A 23,443-nucleotide genomic window follows, 5' to 3' on the forward strand; every position below is an offset into this window, starting at 1 on the left:
CTGCAAATGTGGAAAATCTGCTGGTCTTTCAGGAGGAACTTCTCCCTTCACCTCTCCAGCACCTGTGGCAGGTGGACCCGTTGCAGGGAGACCTGGGTAGCCAGGGTCCAGGGTCTAATTTTTCCCTTTCCCCTACTGGGGCACTAGTGGGGAATGGGTATGGTAGGCAGCGTCTAGTCCCAGGCTGAACCACACTAGCTGAGTGTCCAGTCTTTGAGATTTTGTATAAAGCTGTCCATCAGCGTATTTACACCAAAGGTGAGTTTGGCATCTGTGTGCAGCAGCCTGAACTCAGATGTTGTACCAGGAAGAAGCTGTCCCATACTCCCATGGAGGGTGCATACTGCACTACAGAGTCAGGGGAGGCTGATGTGAAGGGGTCGCACAGCTCTGGCTCTTTCATCCCTCAGGAACATGCCCCTTCCACCTCCTTCCTGCCCAGGTGAGCACAGGGACTGCAAGCCAGGGCTGTGCCAGGGTGTCCATCCCATGGGGCTGGAGTTATGTGGCTGCTGAGAGACCTGAAGACCATGTTGACGTTGGTTCCAGGACCTGCCAAGCTCTGCCTGGCTGGTGAACTTCATCTGTGCTACCTGGGGGAGGTGGGGAGCAGGAGATTTCTCCTTCCAGGAATCTGCCCCCTTACACAAGGGCTTATAAACTATACATTAAAAATTGCAAACTAACTAATTAAAAAGCTTTATGATTAAATGGAACTGAAAATATTTTTCCCAGCAGTTGCCGGAAGAAATGATTAATCCCCCCCACTGCCTGCCTGTGACCTATTTTCTCATCACCAAGAGCCAGAGGGAGAACGGGGACGGGGGGGAGCTTCTTTGCAAGCTGTTAAATAGGTCCTGACCTATATTGCATAAATCACAGCCATTTATTTGACCCTTGGAAATGATCCCAGAATACGTGGCAAGATGGATGAGTAGTTAACAAGACAGATCTGGAAAGCAAGTGGGGTCCTCTCCCCAGGGACCCTCAGCATAGAGATAGAAGATCTCAGGGAGTTCATTCTCCTCCTCTTACTTTCTCTTAATCTCTCCCCCTCTTTCTTTCTTCCCCCTCCCCTCTGTTTTCTGGGGGAGGCTGTAAATAAAGGGAATTTTTCTCTAAAGGGGAAGCTGCTGTTCGTGGTTGGTCTTCGCAGCCAGCTGCAAGGTGAGCTTCTGCTTGCCCCATTGGCAGAGTTTAGGGCACAGCATGTCCCTGATCATGGGGACGAATGACCCAAGCCACACTCAGGCAATGCCTTAAATGGCAGCAAGCTCTCAGGTGGAGCACTAGCCCTGGCAGAGAGGACAACGCAAGCAGCCCCACGTGCTGGTGCTGAGGCTCTCTCTGTCCTGGTATTTCATAGAATCATAGAATGGTTTGGGTTGGAAGGGACCTTTAAAGGTCGTCTAGTTCCAACCGCCCTGCAATGAGCAGGGACATCTTCAACTAGATCACGTTGCTCAGAGCCCCATCCAACCTGACCTTGAACGTTTCCAGGGATGGGGCATCTACCACCTCTCTGGGCAACCTGTGCCAGTGTTTCATCACCCTCATTGCAAAAAATTTCTTCCTTTTATCTAGTCTGAATCTACCCTTTCTTAGTTTAAAACCATTATCCTTTGTCTTATTGCTACAGGTCCTACTAAAAAGTCTGTCCCTGTGTTTTTTGTAAGCCCCCTTTAAGTACCGAAAGGCTTCTCCCTGATAAGATCTCCCCAGAACCTTCTCTTCTCCAGGCTGAACAACCCCAACTCCCTCAGCCTGTCCTCACAGGAGAGGTGTTCCAGCCCTCTGTTCATTTTTGTGGCCCTCCTCTGGACCCACTCCAACAGGTTCATGTCTGTCTTGTACTGAGGACTCCAGAGCTGGACACAGTACTGCAGGTGGGGTCTTAGCAGAGCGAAGTAGAGGGACAGAATCATTTGAACCTCTTGGTATATTTTTTTGCTAGTGCTTTGGCTGAAGAAGAAGGACATATTTTTATCTCCTCCTCAGCCAAGATGTATGTCATTCTCAGAAAGGGATCATTGGATCAAAGCTTAGTCCCACAGCAAGCAAATCTCAGAGGATTTGGAAACAGGTTAAAAAGGTGGAATAACCAAGAGCTAGAGGCAGGGCCTGGCCAATGGCAGCAGGTTTGTCTCTCCCCAAACTCCTCTGTGTGTGTCAGCCTTTATTTTGAAGTCCCAGTTGCATATTCAAGGTCTGATCCACCACTAGTCATCACTAGCCAAGGTCTTCATATGCTTCGTCTGGTCAGTCAAGACCCTCTGCATCTTCAACAACACAATGACACTATATCCTTCTCTGGCTGCTTGGCAGAGCTGAATCTCATGTTAGTCTAGCCATTGCATTACTGAGTTCTGCAATTGAAAGCCATTTACTTGATCCCTGGGAACAGTCCCAAAATGCACAGCTTTGGATGTGCCGTGCTCTTCCCCTGCTTCACATCAATACTGCAGTTTGGATGGGGTGTGTGACACATCCCAGGTGTGTTCTCACTCTACTGCCAGTCTGTACAGAGGTGATTTTCTTCCAAAATGTTTCATTGCAAGCTGTCCCATGTGCTTCTGAATGCTCAGAAAATATCTCTGGAACTAGTTAAGTTGTTTCTAGTGGAATTTTTTTTCCCCAGTAGAAAATTATATTTTATTAACATGAAAACAGTTCAAATGTAAGAATAGCAGCATACACATCTTGTATAAAAGGTGTTTTGGCTCTTCATTTTGAATTGATTCCCTTCTATATAAAGACATAAATTAAATTTAAAAAAATTGGAATAAGTGGTTTAGCATTAACAGAAAAGAGCTGTTCACAATACCTGAAACAGGTATATTTTTGTTTCCATTTCACAGATTATTTATAACATTGCTATTATTAGATGCTATTAAAAATGCCTGTACAGAGGCAACATTATGATTTTCTTTCACATGTAGTTAAAGCAAATCAGTGCAGATTGTTACACAAACACTGAATGACGTGTCTGGTCTCTATGGTCCTCTCCTTAGTGTATATTTTTTTTAACCTCCAAGAGGCACCTGCCAATGTTTGTCTTACTAAAAAAGTGAGTCTTGTCTTCATTTAGAAAGGGCATAGTAGTTTTTGTCCAAAGTCGCCAAACTCATCCTGGAGTGTGGGAACTGGAGACCCACTGCAGTGTCAGGCACTGCAAAGAGTAATTAGGTCTCCTTGTTATGCAAAGTGATTGGGTTTAGGGTATGCTGTAAGTTAGCATTTTGTAATTGTTTGAAGACATTCAACCCATCCATTGTGCCCAGTTCGGTCACCAATACAAATGTTTTAGAGGCACAGGAGCCCTTTGATATCTCCAGCCAATGCTGAGGAAAGGGCATGGGGTGGCTGGGGGGGGGTTGAAGGGTTGGGGAGAGGTGACCTGTGGCAGCTGATGGCAGAGGTGGGAGTAGAGCTGGCTGTAGCCTTTGTGGTGCCCAGGAGCTTCTGGCAGGAGCCCAGCATCCCCAGGACTGGGTGTCACCAGGGCTCATACCAAGCACAGCTGGAAGCATTGCTCCCGGTCTGGCTCAGAGGACTTTCTTGGTCTCCAGCCTGCAGTGTTGGACACCAGCATCCCCAAGCCTGGGGCCAAAGCTGCTGCCTGGTGTTTCCCACCTGTCCCCAGGATGGAGCGGGAGCTGGGATGCCCCTTCCCCCCATACTGCCCAAACACTTGGAAGGGGCTTTGTCTGGGGAAGACTGTGAGATCAAGAATATTAAGAGGAAACCTTGCCAGGGAGCCCTGCATTAGGTTTCCTGCAGTCCCAGTCCCTGCCCAGGGTCCATGCTGCTTCTGTCTGGGGCTCAGTTTTCTTGTGAGAGGCATCCAGACACTGTTACCACAATTCACTTGATCAGATACCTGGCTGGGAGGCCAAATGCTTTTGAGATCTCCCCACAAGTCATGCTCCCCATGAGAGTCTGGGAGCTGTGGACCCCATGGATCCACCCCCAGAGTGGCCAGCAGGACCCTGTTACCACATCTGAGCATCCCTCCTAACGTACTCGATCCCATGGGGGCCGAAATTCAGATGTGTGTGATGATCTGGCATACAGCCTTGGACTAGCTTTGTACGTGTGGCTCTGTTTGCTTCAGGAACCACAGCAGATTGCTGCTGTGCAGACGCACAGAGGAGCTGTCTGCCAAATTAAGTCAGTTGACATTTTTCTCTGGCTTTTTTTTTTTTTTTTGGCTGATAAAACATGACTTTATAGAAACAATTTTTGCAAATCCTTCGAGCATTTCACAGACTATCTGTGTTTCAAGAAACTCTTTCTTTGTTGATCAGACTTTGGTTTCAGCTTAAATTTGGCTCAGGGAAAGGGGAACCAGACAAGGACTCAAAATCAAACCTTTGAAGAAATAAGTGTGTTATTTTGAATTAGGATTTCCAAACTCAAACCAAAATCAACAGGGGAAAAAAAAAACCCAACCAACCACCAAATCTCTGCAAAAAACAAGCTGGGAGAAACAGCAAAGGGATTTGGACTTTAAACCACCTGGGATGCCCTGGACCTGCTGGAGAAGCCCAGAGCAGTGAAAGGGGAGAAGTGTTTGAAGTGAATTGCTGGAGAGGTGATAGCTGAGCAATATGCCAAGGGGAAAGAATAGGTCTGATAAGGGAGGGTGGAGAGGTGTAAATGCTCTTTCCTTGCGGTCTGGAATTAAAAGAGAGCACCACTACCATTAGCACACCTTTCTGAGATAGACAGACATCAATTTCCCAGGCTATAAACTGTCTTCTAAGCATGCCCATTGCATTCAATTTTAAGTCCTCCAGGAGCAGGGATGAGGTTCCCTCAAACAGTTGGACAAATGATTTTAAAACAACTGTGTTGTTAGTGCCTCCAAGGGCCTGGGAGAATTCATCCAAGCCCTTAAGCACTAAAACTGTAAACATTTCCTGACCTATTTCTCTCTTAGCCTGGGAAAGGTCCAAGGGAGTGCTGAGGCCTGATCAGACAAATAAGGCAATCACTTTTCTGCATGCTCATCTTTTCTTGATCTTTCTTGTCTGTGTATCTGTACTAGAGCTTTTCGTTGTCATTAGTCTAATTCCAAAACAACCCAGTGATACCCAGGCACCTTCAGCACCAGGTCCAGATGGATAAAACTGGTATTGTAGTTTTCAGAAGAGAAAACTGTTCCTGAACACTGTTCATAGTGGAGGTCTCCCAGGCATTTGCAGAGCTGCTCTGCATTACCCTGCAGAATGATGTGCTATTGGCATTTCCAAGCCTCCAAGTTTGACTGCACACTTGGAGAAACACGTTCCTGCCAGACCACTCTCTTACCAGCTGTCCACACCACAGCACTGCTCAATCAGAAGCTTAATACAAGCAGTTAACTCCATGAATGTTGTCTTTCAGCTGCTTTGCAGCTTTGAGGCAAATAGTCTGCACAAACCCAGGTCATGAGTATAACCCATCTTGCAAATGCCAGTGCACTTGCAATTCTGCTCCAGCACGATGACTAATTGAGAAAGCACCAGGCTCTTCCAGGAACATGAAGAGAACATTGGTTCAACATGGTCTGCTGTATGGAGCCCCATAGTGAATGACTGTTCTTTGTGGATCTCTAATGTTGCTGGTACCACAGCTTCTGGCTGTGCAGAAGATTCTCTTGAGTGAAGGCACCAGTGCTGTTCTCAGAAGTGAATGACCATGAAAGCAAAGTCACCAGATAGCTAGCAATGTGGAGAGTGGAAAAGAAAGGAGACCAGCAGCCCCCAAAGGCAAACTCCATCATTTATTGGTGGGCAAGGCAACCTCTGACTCATCTTGTGGTCCAGCAGCTGAGGAGGCTGAGGACACAGCCCCCTGTAGGCAAAGGGTGTGCAAAGTTGAGTGCAAGACTCTCCATTGACTTCTGCTTCACCATTGCCTGCAGGCAGCCAAAGCAGCACAAGAGAGCAACAGCCTGTGCAACTTGCACCTTTGTGTGAGGTTTCCTCGGTTCATCACAAGATGGGACCTCCTGCCTGATTGCCTCTTCGATACCCTCTGTCCTTCAGGAGTCCACTGCAGAAGAAGTTGGTGAGGAGGAGTGGACACTTTGCTCCTCGCTGGGAGTTTCACTCAGAGCTCATGGTAGTACGGTATGAGAAACAATCCCTCCATGCCCCTCTGGTGGCGTTTCACAGCTGAGACAAAAGGCCAGTCCTTTGATCACACCTTCAGTCCCACTTGATGGGATTGCAAAAACTATGTGTCTGACTTCTTCTTTTTGCCAGTCCCTGCCTACTTCTTTTGAGGTTATCTCACCTCTCTGGTGAGTCTGTGGGGTGGGAGTCCTTGGGCTTGCTGAGCCCTTTGCAGTGACTTGAACATCTCAGGGACTTGCTTGTAAACTTGCCAGCTCAGATTTTGAGCTGTCAGCTGCTGATCTGTTCCAGTGAGTGATCCTGCCAAGGCAGCCTGACCTGCCAGATCGGAGGTGTTACCAGAAAGGATGAGCACTTTCAACATAGCTACAGAAATTTGATTCAAAAATCCATGCTTGTGCCTCCTTTTATAGGGGCTCATACTCACAGCTTGGCTTTCCTAAGATTTTTCTGTTTTCCAGAAACATCATGCTGTTTGCATATATTGCTGCTTTGCACTGACTTTCAGGACTCCATGGCTGCCAGGCACCTGGCTACCTTGCCCTGATCATAGGAGGCACCACATTCAGTACCACCTTTCATCCTCCTCTGTTGACCCGTTTCTCCATGTCCCTTGGGGGGACAGGGACTGTCTGTTCTCTTGTATAGTGGCTAGCACAAGGAGATTGTGGCCCATCCACTAGTGCTTCTAGATGCTCAGCTAAGGGCATAGTTACTAAGGGCAGTGATGGATCCATCACCTACACAAGTGCAATACCATTTATACCGTTATGATATGACTGCTCAAGTCCTCAGCTAGAAAAACGGCACACAAGGGGTAGGACAGAAATTTGGAAGTAGTTTCACTGTCACTTTTAAATAAGCTCTTTGGTTCCCCAGCTTTGAAAACCTACCCATGGTCCTTGGTGAAGTAGGCCCTGGGCAGCGGGATGGTAGCAGTACTTCTCCTGAGGTCCAAAACCCTGTGTTCAGCTAGACTTTACCTCCAGCACAGGCAAAGGGAGATGGGGAAGAGCAAATGGAGAGGGTGCTGAGGCTGGATCAGGCACAGGAGGAGGGGGTGAGAAAGAAGGACAGTTCACATCCCCATTGAGCTTAAGGCTTGGAGAAGCGACCTGAGGTTTCTAGCTAACACCTTCATCAGAGCCTTTCCTGAGAGGTGGTGGGTAGCCCAGGGATATCTGTACTCCCATTCCTGCTTCTGTGTCTCCCTGGTGGGAGGCAGGCTCAGAGAAATGACCTGTTTGTTGAGGCCCATGGTCTCCCCATGGTGGTCTCTCCACCCATGCTACCCTGGTCTCCTGTGCTTCCTCCTTCTAGAAATGCAGCGCCTGATTCTGGACTCATTTTTCTGATGACAGATTTCTATTTTCTTGACAGGATCTGAGTGAGTTAAATTCGACAACAGTGAAGAGTCCCACCAACACTGTAGCAGTACAAAACCTCAAAGCTGGCACCATCTACGTCTTCCAGGTGCGGGCACGTACTGTGGCTGGGTATGGCCGGTATAGTGGCAAGATGTATTTCCAGACCATGACTGAAGGTGAGTCGTGAGCTGCCTCTGCATAAAGGTGACACAGAGTCTAGAGAGACTTGAGAGACTAGAGAGATGGAGATGCACTGGCAGCAGTGTTGGTCCCCTTGCTGTTAGTCCCTTCAAGGGTGCATTGGCAAGTCAGATGCATTTATTCAACCTGGCAAGCCCTGGAGAGAGGCATGGGCACTTGGTAGTCCATGCAGGGAATCACATAATCTAGGCCAATTTCTGCCAAGTTTTCTGGCATGGGGGCATGTTCATTCAGCTGGATTTAGAGGAAATGAAATTTATGATTTTCATGTGCACAGCTGTTGATGACAAATGCAGACCTGGGCCTCTATTTTCTAAATGTGTGCTGCTAAATAAAACAGGCCAAGCCAGTTTTCTGTCCCTGAGGCCAAGGAGCAAGGCACAGCATGCATGCATCCATGGGACTAAACTTACCCACCCAAAAGGCATAGCTCCATCCAACCCTCCTACTGGGGCACATCCCCTGTCGTAGCCAACCTGAGCCATGCCTGGGACAGCACTAGCTGTCCTGGACCAAAACCCTGCCAGGAAGCCTATTAGCAATAGCCATGCAAATGTGGGCAGTGCTCAGGGCCATGCTCTGACCTTGATGAACTTGTTAGTGTAGACCCATCCTGTGCGGCAGTAACCTGTTCCCTTTTCCTTGCATGCCAGCCGAGTACCAGACCAGTGTCCAGGAGAAGCTGCCACTCATCATCGGCTCCTCCGCAGCAGGACTGGTGTTCCTCATTGCTGTAGTCGTCATCATTATTGTGTGCAACAGGTAGGTCAGTCTGAGCGCATGACCCAGGGCTGGGGCTGTGCAAGGGGGTTCTGACAGAAGACAGAGGGTGGCAAGGGTAGGGGAGAGGAGGGTGGGGACAGGAAGGTGAAGGGGGAAAGAGATGTCCCTGGAGTGTGTCTCTCAGTTCTCATGGACCCGTGCTGGTGCTCAGGACTCCCTTTCTTTCCAGAAGACGGGGCTTTGAGCGTGCTGACTCTGAGTACACCGACAAGCTGCAGCACTATACCAGTGGCCACAGTACGTACCGCGGCCCCCCGCCAGGCCTGGGGGTCCGCTCTCTCTTCGGTTTGTGTTCCTGTTCACTCATTCGTTGCGGCATGCGGGGAGGGCTCAGGCCACCTAGCCGGGCAGGCATGTGCATGTGTAGACAGGAGGACCTCCGTGCTGTCTAGATCCCCCACCAGTCCCCTATGATCTGGATCCCTGCCCTGCCTTGTAGAGTCCGTGCTCTCCAGACCTGCGTGCTGTCACGTGCCAACCATGCAGTGCATGCTCTACAACCCCCTGTGACATCCAACACACATCTCTGAAGCCTCACCCTCTTCTGCGGTGCAGCCCCTGCCAGCACATCTTGTCTTGCTGCTTCAACTCCTGAGCTCTGCCTAGCTTGCAGGCAGCAGTGAGACCCCTTTCCCAACCTACCCGCCTCCTGCAGAGTACTGTCCTTCTGCAGGAATCCACATACCTCGTGGTGCCTTTGCTAGAGCCTATCCCAGTGCTCCCAGAATCCTAGGAGATATGAAATATATCTATATATATAGGTATATAATGCAATACGTAACAATCGCTCTCTTGCAGCCTCCCTCTTCCAACATCCCTGTGTACTGCAAGGCACTCCTTCACATCCAGCATGCCTGCTCTCAGCCTCACTGCACACCCTGCCTCACCTCAGTGCCTGCTCCTTCCCCTTATTAACCCCTGGCTGCATGCCCTTTGAAATGCCTTTCTCCTTCCTCACTAGAGACCTGTCACAATAATCCTGCTTTGTTCGAATCTCAGTTGTTATTTACCTTGTTATATTTGCAGCTTCAGGATTTCTGTCCTTTTTCTACCTTGTTTCTGTACAAACCTGAGCCTTGGTCAGAGAATGGAAAACATCAGTAGTGTTTCAGCACAGGACTCAATATTGCTTCTGCATTTACCTAGGAAACATTTCCCAAAAGGCAGAGCACTGAACTGCAGCTCTGTGCCAGAGCAGCAGTGTGCTGGCTGCATTGCTATAACTTACCAGGAGAAATGACACTCTTCAGGAAAGATTATGTAAATGCAACTCTCAGTTGTTTGTCAGTCCGTGCTGCATGTGTAAACATACATTCACACTTTCTTCTGGGGTCTGGTGTGTAATATGACAGCTTCAGGCTGGGATGGCATTCATAGCTGTGCCTTTACGACTGTTGGAACAGGCTCAATGCCACCAGTTGCAGATGAATTGATAACAGGCCTGGGGTGCCTTTTAGCCACATCGTCACTCAAGACACCAGTCCGAGGCACAGTCCCTGCTCAGCTCCCCAGCAGTGATTGCTGTGGAGAGGCTACAGCTTAGGGTTAGCAGATTGCCGAGGTGCAGAGAGCCTGTAAGCATTGCAACAACTCCTGTGAATCCTACCAGCATGCTACTTTGTGGAGCTGGGAGTCATGCCTCTGGTTCTGTGTTGGGCTCCTTATCTGGTGAGCTGTGAGCTCTGCTCTCCAAATACCCCCAATTTTGGAGCAAGCCAGAGGCCAGTAAAATGAGTATAGAAAGGGGAGGACTGCAGCTGTCCCATGGTGTAGGTAGAGTGCGATGTGGCATCAGCAGTCCAACCTCACCAGGTCCCATGGCCATTGCCTTTCACATAAGCATATTGCTGTGTCTTCTGGTCTGCCTATCAGGAAGAGCTTGGCTTTTGCAATTTCCCCAGTGTCCCCTACAGCTTGTCTTGGCCATGTCGAGGCTACCAAGACAGAACCCAGCCTCAGGCAGGGTTGCCTGTCAGGAGAGCAGCGGGCAGACTGGACTGTCCGTCCTGCTTGCACTTCCCCTGGAAGGGTCACAGACACCCCTGTGGAGGATTCAGTCTGGCTTGATGGCTGTGTCTGTAGTACCAAGTACCTAGAGCTGCCTCCCCCATAGAGAGAATGCCTGTAGAGAACAAAGAGCAGCATGTGCCTCAGTTTACATCCCAAGGCAGACCTTCCCCATCTCCTGTCTTGAGTGCTGAGCCCAGGTCTCCTCCTCCACTTTCCCATGCCTCTGAGGGAATGGTGTGCTGAGGTGGAAGCAGGACACAGAGGAGGCCAGCGGGGCAGAGCTGCAGTCTCTACAAATGGTCCTCTTGCAGTGTTGCAGCATGATAAGTGTGGTGTGACATTGGTGTGCCTACACACCATCTCCTGAGAACAAATGCTTCCCTTGCTTTTCCTCTGGATCTGCTAAAGCCCAGTCATGCTGCAGAGGATGTATGGTTCTCTGTGGTCGCAGTTTGCAGTCCTAGCTAACAATGTAGCCCTCCATTGCCCCAGCAATGACTTATGGGCCAATATTCATTATAATCCAGCTTTAACAGTCCTGTGCAAATATGGCTCTGCATGTTCTTCCTCAAACTGCTTTGCTGTGTCTGCTTCACGCCCTTGATTATGCGACTTGCTGAGGTAAAAAAGACCCTCACATGAATAGGTTTCTCTTTTCCTTGATGCCAGCCATCAGTTGTGCCATTTCCATGTATCTGTCTGACTCTCTCCCTCACCTTTATGCAGTGACTCCAGGGATGAAGATTTATATCGATCCATTCACCTACGAAGATCCCAATGAGGCTGTCAGGGAGTTTGCAAAAGAAATCGATATCTCTTGTGTCAAAATCGAGCAGGTGATCGGGGCAGGTAGGTGAACTGTGAATGTCTGGCTGGCCCTCAGCAGCAGTCTCCTTCATGGTCCCAGGCTTTGGTGAGGATTTAGCCTTCTTACAGGTACTGGGAAGACTAGTGTCAGTAAGGTCTTATACTTAGCCCCAGCCTGGACTAGCAGGACCAAGGTGGTCCAGTGCTGGAGACAAGGAGTTCCCATGTGCATATAGTCCCCTGTCCAGTGCTCCTTACCAATGATGAGTCCACTTGAAGGGAGGTCTTTGGTGTGGAGTGAGGGAGGAAGCACAGATTGGATGATGGGTGGTCAGCTCAGGGGCATACCTGGTGGGCACAGCTGGAGCCCGTGGGAACAGGGTCCCTCAGGGAGAAAGGCAGCGGTCTGGGAGGCTGACAAGCCCTACCTGTTTCCTTCTGTTCGCAGGGGAGTTTGGTGAGGTGTGCAGTGGGCATCTCAAGCTTCCTGGCAAAAGAGAGATCTTTGTGGCCATTAAGACCCTGAAGTCTGGTTACACAGAGAAGCAGAGACGGGACTTCTTGAGTGAAGCCAGCATCATGGGGCAGTTCGACCACCCCAACGTCATCCACCTGGAGGGAGTGGTGACTAAGAGTTCACCGGTCATGATCATTACTGAGTTCATGGAGAATGGCTCACTGGACTCCTTCTTGCGGGTATGACATACCAGGAGCATGCAGCTCCAGAGAATGTGTTGGGCTGGAGGAGGACTGGAGCGGATTCCCTTCCCTGTGCCAGTATAACAAGTGCCCTTCACTGCCCAGCATCCCCTGCCACTGGGGCAGCTGCTGCATAGTGCAGAGGTCTGTGTCTCAGGAACAGAGGTGGAGGTGGCACCAAGGCTGTCATCTGTTATGTGTTTCTGTCCACTCATACTAGCAAAAGGCTGTGCCTGCCTGTACACATGCCCACAGATGCATGTGCAAACTCTGCCTCTGTGGACAGGGAGGGACAGTCTGACATAGCTTTAACACAGCAGGACTTCACCTCCAGCTGCTCTGTCTAAATACTTATAGGTCTGAGTTTGAAATGGATAATTCACTGTGATGAAGGGAGATAACCTGCTTAATAGGAATAGATTGCCCCTTCTGAACCCTCCTGTGCGAGGTGTGGCAGATCCACCACCTTTGGATGACAGCAGCCATCGGTAGTAATGACCAGAGGGTGCGTGAGGGTGACTTCCAGCCCCTGTGAGCTCTCCACTCTCCACCCTCTTGCTTTGAGAGGGAACGTACGTACTTGTGGCATAGCTGTGTCCTGACAAGCAGCATAGAAAGAGGATACTGGCTGTTTACTGGACAGTGGTGGGCTGTGAATTTGCTCCTCTCATGTGGACTCTTTCCCTCTCTTCCCCTAAGCAAAACGATGGGCAGTTCACAGTGATCCAGCTGGTGGGGATGTTGCGGGGCATTGCGGCAGGCATGAAGTATCTGGCCGATATGAACTACGTGCACCGGGACCTGGCTGCCCGCAACATCCTAGTGAACAGCAACCTGGTGTGCAAAGTGTCTGACTTTGGCCTTTCCCGTTTTCTGGAGGACGACACCTCTGATCCCACCTACACCAGTGCACTGGTAAAGCTGCTCTTCCAGAGAGGGAGGGATGGGTGGTGAAGGAAGGAGTCAGGGAGAGAGAGGGAAAGGGGGAGATCCCCCCTTGACGTGGGGAGCACTTTTTCAGGGTGCCAACAATGGAAATAAGGTGCCAGATGGGAAAGACCAATTAAATGTACCAAGGAAGATTTTCTCTTGCAAGGTCCTGTCCAGTTGTCCAGTGGCTGTTGATGGGCCCTATAGCCATTCCTGTGGATGACTGAGCCTTCTTCCAAACATGTCTGCAAACATATACATGTCCCTGATAAAGCCCTTAGTTGGGATGATGCATTATACCCACCCACCGAGATGCTGCCCTTACAGATTTGTTGCCAGAGCAGCACATCTGGGATTTTTTTACCATCACTGTCCAATCGTGCTGCCCTGCTGTCTGGGAGGCCATGATCCTTTTTCATGTCATGTCAAGGGCTCAGCCCCAGGAATGACAGACTGAAGTGTGGATGCATGCTGGGCGAAGCCCTGCAGTACTAGATACTGGTCTTCCAGAGAGTCTGTCTGAAGTAGACAGAGAAGCATTCCCAGAAATGGTTTCATGATCATATAACACCTTCCCAGGAACGCCACAGTACCAGTGACGCTAGTGCCACCGAGGACTCATGGCCTGTCTCAGGCTATAGAACGTGCACTGGGACCAAAGGATAATTTGAAGACTTCGATGTTGTTCAGTAAGCTTGCAGCCAGGAGTTCTCATAAATACCATCGTTTGCAAAGGCATGCAGCATTGCTCTACAATGATGCTACAGGATCAATGCCTACGTACAATGCCTATGACAGGACTTATTGGAAATAACTGTTGCTAGAGCTGGGGCATGATCTGTAGGAAATCATCTCTCCCAGATCCTTTGGAGCTGCCAGTGATGAGATGTCTGGCATAGCTCTTAGTGAATTGTAACAGTAGTTGGATACCTAACAAACACCTAAAAATGTGCACTTTTATTCTCATCTGAACTTGTGTAGCTTCAAACATCAACCATTTGATCTTATACAGTCATCCTATGGCTTTTAGAAACACTAGCAACATTTATTTTCACAACATGATCCTTACATCCAATTAATTTTCCCTTTGTTAAGTTAAATACATGGGAACTTCTGGTGTTTACTGCTGTTTTCTATTCCTGTTATTGTGCCTGTAGCTTTTCTCTCTGTCATCTCTAATTTATTCTTCTTGAACTGTGGGCACTGTAGCAGGACATACATTATCTATAATGATAGAATATATGCACCCACTATAGCAGAATACCAGAAGTAATAGTATCTTCCTCTTCAAAATGCACCATCCTTAAACATCCCAAGATGCATGAGTGTTTTTTATTATAATTATCCCAGAGACCTTGAGTCCATGGATGGGCAACAGCCACGAGCTATGGCTTTGAAGGTTCATGCTGGACCTTAGGAAAATCTTCTCCAACAGGGTGGTGAAGCTCTGGGTCAGATCACCAGAGAGGTGGGAGGTCTCACTGAAGTAAGTTCCCACAAGGATCCTCCAAATATACCCAGTCTGTAATTTCTACTTTAGGACTTCTTTTTTAGTAATTTTTTAAATCCACTGCTTCTCAGGAGCTCTGTTAAGAGTATGCCTGATGGAGAGGATGTAATGTTTGGTATGGAATGCTTGGTATCCCCCTGTTGTGGAAAACAAAATATTTTGTCTGAGGTTTGTAGCTGTGAGAAGATTAAGGAACTTTTTATCTTTTTTTAATTTTTCTAGCATGTATAAGGTCTGAGCCCTATTAATAAGACATGGTTGTTATTCAACAAAATATATTGTTCCTTAATCTTCTCACAGCCACAAAACGCAGACAATTTTGCTTATTTTTTGGCACGGGAAGATTTTCGCTTCAGAAGGTCCCTTGAGTTGTGAATGGCTCAAGTCCAAAGACCCTGGTGGAAAATTAGGAGGCTGCAAGGGCTTAAGCAGAGAATTGCAATCCCTGTGGCTCCATGCCGTGTACACCACTCTTGTGCACTTTGGTGCATAACTCCTCTATGGGAGTGGAGAGCCCTTCTGATTTCTCCAGAGCTGCTGTTGCCCAGCAGGATGACGGAGACCCCAGTGCCCCCCTTGTCCATCCCATTTCCCATCAGTGACCAAGCATGCCATACTAAAGATGTTCACTCCGCCTTTTGTCTCCAGAAATGGGCAGGATTAAAAACTGCTGGATCATGTATATATTAACAGACTGACCCACGAGGACTTCAGCTCAAGACTCACTGACTTCAAAGTGTCTACAGATGTAGAAAGCTGAAGAGGAGGGTGTTCTAATTCCTTTTATTCTGCTCTGGAGATAGCTAGGTGACAGCAAAAGGATGGAGGGAGATTCAAAGGGGATCAGTTTGGATTTTTCTACATTCATAGCCATTCATTTTTCTACAAAAGACCCTACTAGCACAATAGGCATTTTGTCATGCCAAAGATTGCTATAGCAATAGGCAGGTGGAAGGAGCTGGACTTGCTTAGTATGATGAAGATGAGGCTGAGGGGACACCTCTAAGTGACCTGCAGTACTTGAAGGGCAGTTACGAAGAAGACAGAGCCAAACCCTTTGCAGTGGTACCAGATGATATAATAAGGGGCAATAGACAAAATGGCGGCTTGGGAGGTTCAAGGTGAATAACAGGAAAGGCTTCTTCCCCAAGAGGGTGGTGCAGCTCTGGGACAGGTCACTAGACAAGTGGGGGGAATCATCATCCTTGAAGGTTTCCCAGACATGGCTAGACAAGCCACAGCCATCCTGATGTAGTGTTAGGGATAGTCCTGTGGTCCCTTCCTTGTAGGATTTTACCAGCATATTGGAGGCAAATATTTTGGACACTCATCTTTTTCAGTTCCTCTTGCTCTTTCTGTTACCGTCCTCTTTGTTTTTTTACTGCAGGGTGGGAAGATCCCAATACGATGGACAGCACCTGAGGCAATTCAGTACCGAAAATTCACATCGGCCAGTGATGTGTGGAGCTACGGAATAGTCATGTGGGAGGTGATGTCGTATGGCGAGCGGCCTTACTGGGATATGACCAACCAAGATGTGAGTTGTTAAGACACAAGGAGCAGAAACACTGAATTTGGGAGCATTGCAAGGCCAAAGCATGGCTACAGCTAGACCCAGCCTGTGGCATGTCCGGAGCCTTCTCTGTCGTGAGAGATATGTCCAAGGTCAACACCTTTGGAAGAAGTAATGGGGATAACTTTGGCTTTTGTTTTGGTCCCATTGTACTGCTGTGGCAGAGGGTAGGGACTGTACAACACCCACTGCAGTAGGACAGGGTTAATGTGAGCACCCTCAGTGGTGGTAGACAGATGCCCAGGAGGAAAAGGAGCAGGCGGGTGGAAAACGAAATGCTGCCACTGACCTGAGAGCCCCTGGAGCAGCAGGCAGATCTTCATCTGCAGGAGACCGCAGGCATTTGGTGAAAGTCTGTTGTAGAGTCATAGAATGGTTTGGTTTGGAAGGGACCTTTAAGTATCATCTAGTCCAACCCCCCTGCCATGATCAAGGACATCTTCTACTAGATGGTTATTAAATCTCGCATGGCAAGCTTGGACTGTGATGTGTAAGAAGCCAAGCAACTTGCATGCAGCTAGAAGCCAAAACCACAAGGTATTTCAGAACATGCTTAATTTTAAATACTTTATGACCCTTTAATTCAGGTGGAACTGTAACGTGCACTCCTTGTTCCCTGGGACCCAGGCAGTTTCTGTGAGCCCTTGCCTCCAAGCAAGGATGACCTATAGCTGCAGTCAACACCTTCATCATAGCAATGCCATTCTCCCTGTTTCTCTTGACCTCATATCTGGGTGGTCAAAGCCCATCTGTCCAGTGGCAATGAGTGCCATGCAGAGTGCTACACCTGCACGTGTGTGTCCAGAAGACCCCTTTGGTGTGGGGCTTCCAGGTCTCTTGTAACATTGTCTCTCTGAAGAGCTGCCCTTCTTCATGCGGTCTTCACCCATGAACCCTCAGGATCTAACACCAAGGTCCTGGGTCAATCCTTGGTGCACAGAAGGCCTGTCCTCCCCCTCTGCTGCAAGCCTGGGTCTTGCAAACCTGCATGTTACAGCATCTGCCTGGCTTCCAGCTTGTTTCAGAGCTGCCTCTGGGCAGTCCCTTGGAAGCCTTCAGAGTGCCACCTTCATCTCCATCATCCTGTGGGCTCCTGAAAAAACACTACCTTATAGGGACAGAGTGAGAGCTAAGCTCCCATCTGACTCCTGCAACTCCTCCCGCCCCAATGGCAAATCAGACCTTTTTCAAGTCAATATAACTCCATCCATGCCATGTCAAGTTTCTCCAGAGCGCGATGATTTCCTCCCTAGTGCCTGGTGGGGAATTTATTCAAGTAAGTGCCCAATGCCTGGAGCAGATACATATCTTAGCACCTTTGGCTGTTCAAGACCTTGCCCCAGCCCCTGGCATATTAGAAAAGTCTTTGCATCAATTGTTTGAGCCAAAGGGAAGGGAGTTAGGGGTATGCCTTTCTCAGAAAGGACAATTCCCTTCCCGTTAGGGCTTCATTATTGCCTGCAGTTTCAAGCATTTCCTGCAGCCAGGTGTCAATGCCCTTGTCCCTGCCGCAGCATCCCTCTGTACGCACAGCCCTCTGCCATCCCCCTCCCTTGTCCCCTGGACCTCTTCCCTCAATGGTTCCTCCTGCCACAGCCCCTCTGCTGCGGCAGCACCGATTCAGCCGGTGGGGATGGCAGAGCTTGTGCCTGTCTCCTTGGCAAAGCATGCTGTGTGGCGCCTGTCCCCAGCCTTTTCTTCCCCTTCTTCTGCCGCAGGACATTGTGCCCCAGAAGCTGTCACCACTTAATTGCAGCTGGTACTCCCTGCGAATGAACATGTGGCAGATACTCATTGCAGATTAGCCTCCTGACCCGAGGGTGTGAGCGCCTGGGGAGGCTGGGGAAGGAGAGGAGACAGAGAGTGCAGCCTGTGCCCCCTCGTGGGATGCGTCTGATGGCAACAAGGCGGGCAGCTTGTCGGGAAACCATTCGCTCCTTGCTGGAGACAAGCGCTTGATGCTTGCGTGATGACCTTCCCCAGCCTGCTCTCCCTGTGCTTCCTCTCCCCTCTGTCTCGGTTAGACGTGCCATCCAGAGAGCTGGGAGAGGGGACAGCTTGTACCTCTTGGGAGAATCCCTGAATGGGAGCCAAGAGCTGCACAAAGCACACCAGCGATGCCTCAGGTTGGACCTTCACAGGCTCAGTGGAGCACCATCATGTCCAGCTGGGGGGCAGAGGGGAGGGAGGACTCCTTCCATCTGGCACATTTTGGCAGCAGCGGTGCCAGCCCCCATCTGTCTCCGGTCAGCCTGCCCAGCACCCTGGCCATGCACATCAGTGTCTGGAGCACCCTCCCAATCCATTCCCTGCCTGAAGCCACAGTCTGTCTTAAACGCTGCCAGATGCCCCACCTCACACCCTGGACTGCTTGGCATGGATATGCCGCCTACCCTCCCTTGGAGCAGCAGCCTTCTACTGCCACAGCACCTCCAGTGTCTCCTCTCTACCAACCCTTCCCTGCTGCTTTCCCAGTCCCAACTGCAGTATCCTCAATTTTCTGTATGTAGCGTTTCTGCTCAACAATGCATTCACCACGCTGCTGTATGGGTATGGCTAATCCTTCCCCAGGAGGGTGGTACAACCCTGGCATAGCCCATCAGGCAGACTTCTGTCCTTGGAAGTATGCAAGACATTGCTGGACAAAGCCATGGAAGCCTTGATCATATGGTAGGACTAGCCAGAGACATCGAGGTCCTTCCTGTGGATCCCTGAAGCAGGTTCTGTCAATCTCCCTCCCCTTTTTTATCATCCCTGTGGAGAGTTGGTCATTTTAAATTGCCGCCCCTGATTTCAGTTACTGCAGTATCCTCAGTTCTGGTTTTTAGCCTCACTTCTGGTTTTTTGTTGCCACACACAAGCCTGTTTCTACTGTCCAAGGCTCCTTCTGCTTGCCTTTTCAGTGCCCGTGCTGTGTGTATGACCATAGAATGCATAAGGCCAAGAAAGTAGGAGAAGCCTGCCTGTCACATGCCTCTGTCAGAGGAACATATGCCCCTGGAAGAAGCTGTGCAGCTCCATCCTCCTTCATTACCCAGGAGAGGGTGGAGGGCTACAGGTGCGGGGTGACAGGGAGATGGGATTCCCCTTGAAGAAGATCCTTTAGCCCTTGTGCATGTGCTATTTCCACTGAACTTTGCAAGGTGAAACATTTTCCCAGGTCCTGTGGTGCAGTAAGGAGAGACCAAACAGGCAGCAGCCAAAGCCTTCTTGCATTGGCCCACAGAGCTGCAGGGTGGCTTAGGCAAGGTGTGCTGCAACCCTTCTTTGCATGCTGTAGCAAAGTTTTCTTGTGTCTGGCTCTGCTGACCAAGGTCTTGGTCCTCCCCACTGTGTGCTTCAGTTTGCATGTGCGCAGCTCTGTGGGGAGATCCAGCTCTTACTGCTGGCTCAGTGCACCCAGCCCTGTCCCATGGCACGACCCTGTCACCTGGAAGGGCTGGATTGTTGGCAGGGGTAGAAAGCACCACTGGAGGAAGGAAAACACAGGCAGCTTCCCCTGTCTGTAACTCACACGCAGGCCCTTCACTGGATGGAGATGTTCTCCTCCCAGTGAGCTGTTGTGTTGTGCTGTGTACCTGCCTGAAAACATGAACCCTTTTCTCTGACTCACCTTTCTCATGCCTGGAGCTGTGGGCTCACACATCCTTGTCAAGGTAGCGGGGATCCTCTCTTTCCCCAGATTAGGAAACTGGTGGACATGGCTCATCACAAGTAGTCAGCAAGGCTGCATCTCAGCTAAGCAAGGCTGGCATCGCCTCAGAGGACAACATGACATGCACAGGGCTGGGAGTTAGAGATTAGTGCATGGTGGTGCCAGACGTGATAGGCAGCAGTAAGTGTAGGCAGAGCAGCCCTGCTGCAGTATGGCTGGCCATGCCAGTCACCCTCAGGATCCAAGAAAAGGAACATATTAATTAAATAGGTTTTATTGCAACTGTATTGATCTCTTTTTCTCCTCTTGCAGGTGATAAATGCTATCGAACAGGACTATCGGCTGCCACCACCTATGGATTGTCCAAATGCCCTGCACCAGCTAATGCTTGACTGTTGGCAGAAGGATCGAAACCACAGACCCAAATTTGGGCAAATTGTCAACACCTTAGATAAAATGATCCGAAATCCTAACAGCCTGAAAGCCATGGCACCTCTCTCCTCTGGGTATGTATCTGTCTTCCTCTTGTCTTTTGGGTTCTATTTGCAGATCTGCTGTCCTTTGTGTCCTGGTGGGAACCATCCTTCCATCTTTCTAGGCCTCCCTATTTTAGAGGCAGCTTGGCCTGTGTTGTTTGGTCCTTTATACGAAGGGTGTTAAAAGATGTTGAGGTCTCTCTTCTTGGACAGGTTACATCTGGTGAACACAGGCAGCTCATTGAGTTGGACGGTGTACTCTGCACAGTTAGAGGAGCATTTTGGTTTCATGTACATGTGATTGCTGGATGGTTGTGGTTGCTTTGGTAGTCCAGTCTCATATGCAGTGGAGGCAAATAAAGCCTCCTCAGGCAGTATGATGTTTCCCTGGACTGGGTGGGGATACACCAACTTGTGGGAAGCACTGGCCCCATTATGAGAATGTACTTTCTCCCCTTGTGCAGCCAGGATTTTGGAGCTGCATTCCATCATCTTTGATGGCTCCTACCCCTCCTGTACAAACTGATCTAGAAAGACTTCTGTGATGCTCTGCACAATCCTTCCCTCATTTGAGTAGAGTGCTTTCTGGGTGGTACTTCATAATACAGTGCGGTGCAGGCACTGTGAATGATGCTGGTCCAGGTCCCTCCAGCTGATGGAGGGTGCAGAAATACACGTGCTTGCTGCAGTTTGTTCTGCTCATTCCCCATTTCTGTGTTGCAGGATGAACCTCCCCCTACTTGACCGCACAATCCCGGATTATACCAGCTTCAACACTGTGGATGAATGGCTGGATGCCATCAAGATGAGCCAGTACAAAGAGAGCTTTGCCAGTGCTGGCTTCACCACCTTTGACGTAGTATCTCAGATGACTGTAGAGTAAGTGCCCAGGCTTCTAGTCCCAAAGCACAAGGAGAAGTCTCAGTAGTTTAACAACAATTGATCATTATTGAATTAGTTTTCATTTTCACATGATGTAGTTTTACTTTTATAGAATTTGTTGATTTGTGGACCCACTTTTAGTGTATTCAGTTTCTGCAGAACTACTCCATTCTGCAGGCTGTCTTGTCTCCAGACTTTGTGTCTGTCTGTCACTCTGAATCTGCAGAATGCATGTCCTCACTGCGAAAACAACCCCCCACAAGGGTCTCCAAAACCCCAGCATGGAACAAATGGAGATTTCAGGCTGGCACCAGGCAATTCTCCAGCCACTCAAGAGCACTTTTAGACTTCTCAGTCCTCTTGGATGTATGGTGTATTGGCAATGGAGACAAGCATGCTGCAAACAAATTTCTACCTAAGAAAGGCCTCTGAAAGTCCAGATGGTTTCAAGTTTGTTCTGAATTCTCCTGCATCACTATAAACATTCCTCAGTGGCAAAATCTTCGCAAGTTCTTCAGAGAAAGCAGGCAGTTGAAATCCATTTGTGGTGGTTTTTGAAATCCCTTGGGGCTAGCTGGGGCTTTGATGCCTCTGGTGAAAGATTTGTGGTTGGTTGCAGTTAGCTTTAGAAACCCTGCCTAAGAAAGCACCAAGCATTAAAGCCATCTGTAAGTGCAACGATGTCTGGTAACCAGGAAGGTTTTTGGATTTGGTGCCTAATTCCAGACTTTAAATCTACCAATGTATCAGAATCCATTCACACAAACAGCCAAACTGACCTTTTCTGGCTTTTTGTTCTTATTTGCTGCCAGGAAATTCACGTGGCAATTCTGACTATTTCAGTACATCTGTGGTACAACCCCAAGGCCCTGGGGATGATTCTGGCACACTATAGGCTGTATGTGTACAACAGAAAGAGGGTCCATAAAATCTGAAGGATAGGGAAGATCTTTGACCAAAAACTGGGACATCAGACCTGCACCACAACCCAACCCTGCCTAGGTTGTGCTATGTGCAAAATATATATATATATATACACACATATATGTACACACACTTATATATATAAGTGTACAGTTCTGCAGGCAGTCCAGCTAATGAAGTCTGTTTTTTCACAGACATGCTCAGTGTCCCGTAAATGCCACTTCTCCCTGTTCCTTACCATGTCTCTCACAATATCTTCCAAGTCCTCTCCAAGTGCCTTCATCACAATCACAAGGGTATCCTCAGCTCGTGTCCCCATGAGTTTTGACAAACCTCCCTTCCACATTTCTCGCTTGCTTGGCTGGACATAATAACAGAGAGGACACTCCAAGTCCTTTTTCCTTGGGAAATAGTGCTGCGACATTCCTTGAAACCACCTTCTAATGTTCGCTGGTCTTTGCAGAAGTAGATAATCATGTAAGTGGAGCTGAATCGCCATAAGACACTGTTTTCTTCAAATTTGGATAGCCAGCAAAGTGTAAATGTTTACTGAAGACTGATTCAGTTGACCAAATCCACATGGTTTCAACACTGACCTGCTTGAAAGGTTTCTCACTGGTTTGTCTGCAGTCTGGGCCACCTGGGCCACCAAATGATCTATGTCCAGGGCAGAAAGCTTCAGAAGCACAAGGCTGTGCAGGGCCACAGTCTTATTCTGGTTTACAGACGTGAGTGAAGACTTTGGTCCTTGTTCCCAATCAGAACAAAAGCAAAAGTCAAAGTGTCAAACTTCTCCAAGGAGGAAAATTCTCTAGCTCAGCGCATCTGGCTGGGGCAGAGGAGGGAATGGAAAGCCCTTGCAGCAAGAAAAGCAGTCACTGTGAAGGACACCATCCTGGGAGCCAGAGTTGTGTAGTGTGCTAGCAGGTTTCCAGTTGTTTTGCTGAGCAGGAGTCTGGGCGGCAGCAAAGCTGTGTCTTGGATGTTCACTCTCACACCAATCTCAGAGGGCATGGGCTGAAGCATGCTCCAGCAGTGGTCTCCAACCAGTTACCACCAGCCAGAATGTGTAAATCTGTGGCATAGCCCCACGCCCAGCTTTCCTTCTCCCTTCTTTAGGCTCCTTTTGTTTGACCAAAGAGACAAGGTCTAAAGCAAGCCTTAAAGCAAACATACAGGCTCATGTGCCACTCGTGCTAGAGGATTTTTTTCCACTTTTCCTTGGAGCTCCTGTTTACCCTTCTTTGCCCATTGACTTCCACTCTAAAACAGGCAAAGGTTTTGCCACACTTCCTCTTAAAAGTCTGTTCCTAACACTCAAGGAAGGAGAAAAGGCAACTGAGTCAGGTATGGGTAACATCTTATGAATGCTATCTGTTCCCTGATCAGAATTTGTGACTGAGATTTGTCCACCAAGAGGGAGATGAGTCACAAATTCAGCTGGAGTGATCACAGATAGGACAGTGCAGAGTCACACTTATGCTCTTGGCATGACCTTTATTTT

General features: G+C 48.9%; 1 protein-coding gene across 2 annotated transcripts in view; it reads left to right on the plus strand.

The window, feature by feature from the left end:
* Positions 1-23,443, plus strand: part of EPHB2 (EPH receptor B2) — a 139,955-nt gene that overhangs the window by 103,242 nt on the left and 13,270 nt on the right. Inside the window, exons 7-15 of one of the 2 annotated variants that reach the window (XM_052791159.1) lie at positions 7,503-7,665; positions 8,344-8,452; positions 8,643-8,710; positions 11,210-11,332; positions 11,739-11,986; positions 12,689-12,904; positions 15,817-15,966; positions 19,970-20,163; positions 20,857-21,012. In XM_052791159.1, the coding sequence (XP_052647119.1) occupies positions 7,503-7,665; positions 8,344-8,452; positions 8,643-8,710; positions 11,210-11,332; positions 11,739-11,986; positions 12,689-12,904; positions 15,817-15,966; positions 19,970-20,163; positions 20,857-21,012 (1,427 nt within the window). The remainder of the gene's footprint in view (positions 1-7,502; positions 7,666-8,343; positions 8,453-8,642; positions 8,711-11,209; positions 11,333-11,738; positions 11,987-12,688; positions 12,905-15,816; positions 15,967-19,969; positions 20,164-20,856; positions 21,013-23,443) is intronic. The other variant, XM_052791160.1, reaches the window with a different exon arrangement.

This window comes from Harpia harpyja, chromosome 7, assembly GCF_026419915.1.
Source record: "Harpia harpyja isolate bHarHar1 chromosome 7, bHarHar1 primary haplotype, whole genome shotgun sequence".
Classification (NCBI taxonomy): domain Eukaryota; kingdom Metazoa; phylum Chordata; class Aves; order Accipitriformes; family Accipitridae; genus Harpia; species Harpia harpyja.